Below are 5,153 nucleotides of genomic sequence, written 5' to 3' on the forward strand. Positions count from 1 at the left end.
TTTCCAAAGTGACGATTCTCGCACACCTTTACATTTCACATGTCTGCCCCCTTAAACTGCGCTGTAAATTGCCTACCAACAATAGGTTCGCAATGCAAAGCAAAACCTTCGTAACTTACGAAGAATTTTGAAGTGTTGTATTACGAACTAATTGCTCGTAAGCTCACGACCAAACACAAAGAAATAGTTCGTAATGCAAACCTATTGTTTGCACGAACCTTCCTAGCCTTTGCAAACAATCGCTTAACAATCAAGAGACTACAGAGAGGGGACAGCAAGCTCTCTTCTCCGTCGCTGCCACCTTGCCGCACGTTGAGACATCTAGCCCCCTCAATATTTATCGCGTAGACCCCGCTTTGGTCTAGAATTGTAGGGGAAGGTCTACCGATGGCCGCGGTACCAAAAGTTGCGTCGAAAGTCTAGCCAGATTTGAACGGCGAGCGCTGGAGTCCGCAGAGCGCCCCGGGAACCGGGCGCGGCGCCGATCAGCCAACGCCTTCTAGCACAGCAGACTGCCCTCTCTGTGTCTCTTGAAACAATTTCTTCGAAATAGAAAAAAACCGAGCAAAGCAAAAGACTAAAATTGTATGTACCGTTGCATTTAGTTCGTAAGCATTTTGGTGTGTCAGAAAAAAAAAAAAAAAAAAAAAAGGTAGTCTACCCCCTATCCCACCGTCGGGGGCTTAAGTGTCGTGACGGACTCGCCATGCGCCCTAGGGTACAGGTTTCTGATTTTTGATATTTGTCCTATGCGGAAACCATAAATAAAACCGCGAAGAACGCCGGTTAGCAGATGCGTGATAACTATCAAAGCAAGCTAAGGGGAGACCAAACTGAAAATATATTAATTTTGTGTTCAAAAACCACCTTTCTGGAACTTTGTGTGGGAACACTGTTAAAAATGTTTAAAATTTTATTATGTAGTCAACCGAGTAGTCAACATTAATTTTAATAAAGGTGTCATAAATTTAATGACATTCTAAATTTAAGAAGAATGTTATTAAATTTGACGACAATTTCATGGCACGCCATTGAAATTTCATTACAATCCTATTTTCATAACACATGTTATGATATTTTTATTACATGTCTATTAAACAGTCGGGAATCGCCCTCCACCCAGCGGTGGCATGATACTGCTTTAAAGCTCGGTCAGTCTCAGGTAGCCTCGTGCCGAGTGGTCAGTGGCGAGGGTTCCGGGTTCAACTCCCTGTAAGGTACTCTTAACATGTATGGTTACGGCCAGGAATATCCGTTAGTTGGTTGAGGAGTTGAATATAAAAGAGTTGAAGTAAAATCGTGAATTGGAAAGCTCTACAATCATAATGCCAAATGACAATTAGTTTACAAGAAGTAAATGTGCCTCACACCACAGCAGATGTAGGTGGGACACAACTAATTACGGGGAGCTGGGCGCCAGAGTCGGAATGTGCTCGCGATATGAGTGCTCAGCGAGAGCCAATTAAAAACTTATCCAAGATGTTGAATATTGAGAAAAATTGGAAGATAAATGTGCATGTATATCGGGGAGACGCTGCTCTATCCGGCCAACAATAGTTCGGAATGGAAATTTAAGAAATTTAATGGATATTTGGCACAAGAAAAGTATCAGTTACCCGGTCGATGCGCCATCTGGTGGCAAATAGTGGAAGTGCGCTTGACAGGTGCATGGTAATCGTTGTTGCGAAAATAATACGCTACTTAACTTTACTTGCCATAGTATTAATGTTCGAAACGTTGAAAACCGCCACACTCGCACGTATAGTAGGGAAACCGGCGCGGCGTGTCAAGCGGGTCCCCAGGACCATCCAGGTCACACATCTGGCACCGGTGCAAATTCATTTAGGACCATTGCTGAACTGGAACTGATGGTATAATAATTTGGTATTTCAGCCAAAACTGTTAAATCTACAATATGAAAAATTTACATCAGTCCGAATTGAATACAGCTAAAGGAGTTTCAGTCTTATGATGAATGATTAATACTGCATAGCTACCCCGTCTTTCTGACGTGCAAATTGTTTTGATTGTGGAGCCGATATGGTCGTGTTAAACGCATTCAGCACGTAACTGGTTAACCGAATACATAAGGTCACTAATGGTCCTATCAGTGGCGCTAACCGTCCTGGAAATTTGTGAAATAACCGGGAAATACCAAAAAAACACAATTTACCTTCAGTCTCTTGTGTGTCCATGAGCAAATTATATGACTCTTGTCTTTCTCAAGGTTTCAGGGATGTTCATGGGTTTGAACTCCGTTTTTATGATCATCACGGCGCTGCAGAACTCCTCCACGTTACAAACGGTCCTGTTGCCTGTCAGCAATGTCTTTGACTGCTACTCGGCGTTCACATGTCTATCCGTGTCACGCCAGGCGCGCTTCTGGAGTATCCTGCGGAAGATCCTGAGACTTGTTAACGTCATGGAGGCTACTCTGGGCGAGAAGGTTACATATCACAAACAATCAAAATACTGTACCGGCCAATAAAATGGGTGATTCTCAGCACATAATGTCATTTCGGCACCTTAGACTAAAACGCACGCAGTTCAACTGCACGTTTCGAAACTCACGCAGTTCAGCCGCCCGCTTCGAAACCCACGCGGTTGCCCACTCCGCGTGAAAGTCACGTAGTTGCGTTTTACTGCGAGCGGCGCGTCAGTAGGCGGGCAACGGCGGGTCGGTCGCCTTCTCCGACGCTCTGCGGCCGGTATCGAACCACGTGGGTTTCCCAAGCGAGCGGCGAACTGTGCGGGTTGGGTTTCGAAACGGGCGGTTAAACTGCGGGCGTTTTAGTCTAAGACGCCAATTTTAACTTGCCAAGTTATACACGTTTAGAAATGCATCAAATTTTATTCGTACTTGCTGTTGTGGTCGTAGTAGGTACAAGTGGCCATAAATAGATGCTTCAGCTAGAAAAGGTTGGCAGAGGCCATGCTTTCACTTTGCCTTCAAAAACATCAGTGAGCGAATGTTGCTAAGGGATATTTTCCGACCCATTTACCGAAAAATCTACGCGAAGGGGAAAGACCTACAGTAACTGAATTTCAAAAAGTCATCTAAGTTGCACCCTTTAAATATCGTATTGACCTTGTAATGGTGCTAACACGGTGCAAAATCTGGGCTGCACCAGACAACGCTTTCCTGCCCCGGATCGCATGCGATGTTGGGAAATCAAATCGTACGTCAGAGAGACCACCATTTTGACCACCAGCTGCGCGCGACTGGTGCGCCTAGGAAGGACAGGGCACGGCGCGGGCGCCTCTCCAGCTTCCGTTTTTGTTCTCCTTACTACCGCCCCGCGCTCCGTTGGAATACATTGAATTTATTAAGGATCCTCAAAAAGGGCTATGAAGCCCCACTACATGAGAACCAGCTCTCTAGCAGGGGCAGGTAGAGAGAGAGAGAGAGAGAGAGAGAGAGAGAGAGAGAGAGAGAGAGAGAGAGGGGGGGGATCACTGCCTGGTAAAGAAAGCCACATTCAAGGGAAAGTATAAAATTATACCTAAAGCGGCCGATTTCAAACATCACCACGGTGCCCTGTTCCGAGCAAGAGAAGAATAAAACCTCCGGAAATAGTGTAAAAAATGCGTTGGCACGAATGCCGATAGACATTTTCGCCCACAACTTGGCAGCAACGCAAATCTCTGTAGTGAAATTGTTATTTAGGCAAATTTTCAAAAAGCAAAAACACTTGTCTCTTGTAAATTTTCCAAGGAATCCAGTGGTGATGAGTACTTTGGTTGACAGACACTCAAAATACGGTTCATCTCAAGTATAAGATTCTACTTGCGGCGTTGCCAAATGTGGGCGAAAAGGTCTATTTCGACTTCTATTCCTACTCATCTAAGATGTTCCTGGGGAGGGGAGGGGGGCTGTCAAATGAACTCGGCTAAGGGTAGGCCCTAGAGACTTTTTTAACTATAGTAGACCCCCAAAAGTCGACCCCTACGAACTCAGTGGTACCATCCACAAGGTTGTGCGACGTATCGTTCAGGCTGTAGGGCATATGGACCGGAAAAATCCAAGATAGCGGAGGACGTTTTTTGGGTGGTCTCAGTTTCTCACTATTTATTTGATAGAAGTTTTTGGGTGGGTAATTGGCCGGGTTGATCGATAAACACTCCCAGGCCATATCCAGTACTTGTGCGCCTTGCCGGTGTTGGTGTAGCACAAAGCAGCACCCTCAAAATTAACATGTGTTTAAATATCGCGCCATACCGGGTGATGGGGTCAATCACGATCACGCTGCGATTTCGAAACTGAAACTAAACTAGGTAGATGTAAGGCAGACCCCGTTTGGCGTAACAGGCTTCGCGATATTCCACGAAACACTGTAACGCTACGACGCGATTCGCATACCGACGCGTCCGTGCAACAATATCCTATCCGTTTCGCTGCCCCGAAAGACTAGCCTATCTGTTTCGCTGCTCCGAAAGACTAGCCTATCTGTTTCGCTGCCCCGAAAGACTAGCCTATCTGTTTTTCGGCGCTTTCTGCAGCGCTGTCTTCCTTTCGTTGTAGTTTTGCTAGTATTAACAGGAGAAACAAAGTAAATTTGCTATTTGTTCCTTAAACTTTAAGGAACAGGCAGCAGTTTTTACATTTTTTCTACCGTTAATATTGGCAAACCCATAATAAGAAGAAGACAGCGCTGCAGAGAGCGCCGAAAAACAGATAGGCTAGTCTTTCGGGGCAGCGAAACAGATAGGATATTGTTGCACGGACGCGTCGATACATCTACCTTGGCCTGCGGCGCTGGCACCGGAGTCGGGCAAAAGGCAGAGTCGTAGATAGGCCTTCGGCTCCAAAGAACACAGATTTTACCCTCAGGATTTTATTTTGACGGGTTGCCCCACCAGAGACCATCAAATATCTGAGACACAAAATGATTTGGGGTCATTTTCGTGTGGTACTGGACCATTCCGGTAAACCGGAAAGAAAGAAGAAGAGACGGAAGAAGCAAAGCGTTCTATGAGAAATGTACGGTGCGCCTTGGGACCGCTTGAACGTAATCCATAACTAGATATTCTGCGTCGCCTGAGAGTGAGAACTATTGACATTAACTCTCAGACGAATTTAGACATCAGACAAGTCACGTTTAACCGTTTGATACGACCGTGGAACCGACGCACCACCGTACATTTCTCATACT

At 45.6% G+C, this 5,153-nt stretch overlaps 1 protein-coding gene across 1 annotated transcript in view; it reads left to right on the forward strand.

Moving 5' to 3' along the window:
* Positions 1–5,153, forward strand: part of LOC127750580 (uncharacterized) — a 61,734-nt gene that overhangs the window by 11,806 nt on the left and 44,775 nt on the right. The window contains exon 2 of the mRNA XM_052272622.1: positions 2,228–2,446. Coding sequence (XP_052128582.1) covers positions 2,228–2,446 — 219 coding nt within the window. The remainder of the gene's footprint in view (positions 1–2,227; positions 2,447–5,153) is intronic.

Source organism: Frankliniella occidentalis, unplaced genomic scaffold (assembly GCF_000697945.3).
Source record: "Frankliniella occidentalis isolate FOCC.00 unplaced genomic scaffold, Focc_3.1 Scaffold214, whole genome shotgun sequence".
Classification (NCBI taxonomy): Eukaryota; Metazoa; Arthropoda; class Insecta; order Thysanoptera; family Thripidae; genus Frankliniella; species Frankliniella occidentalis.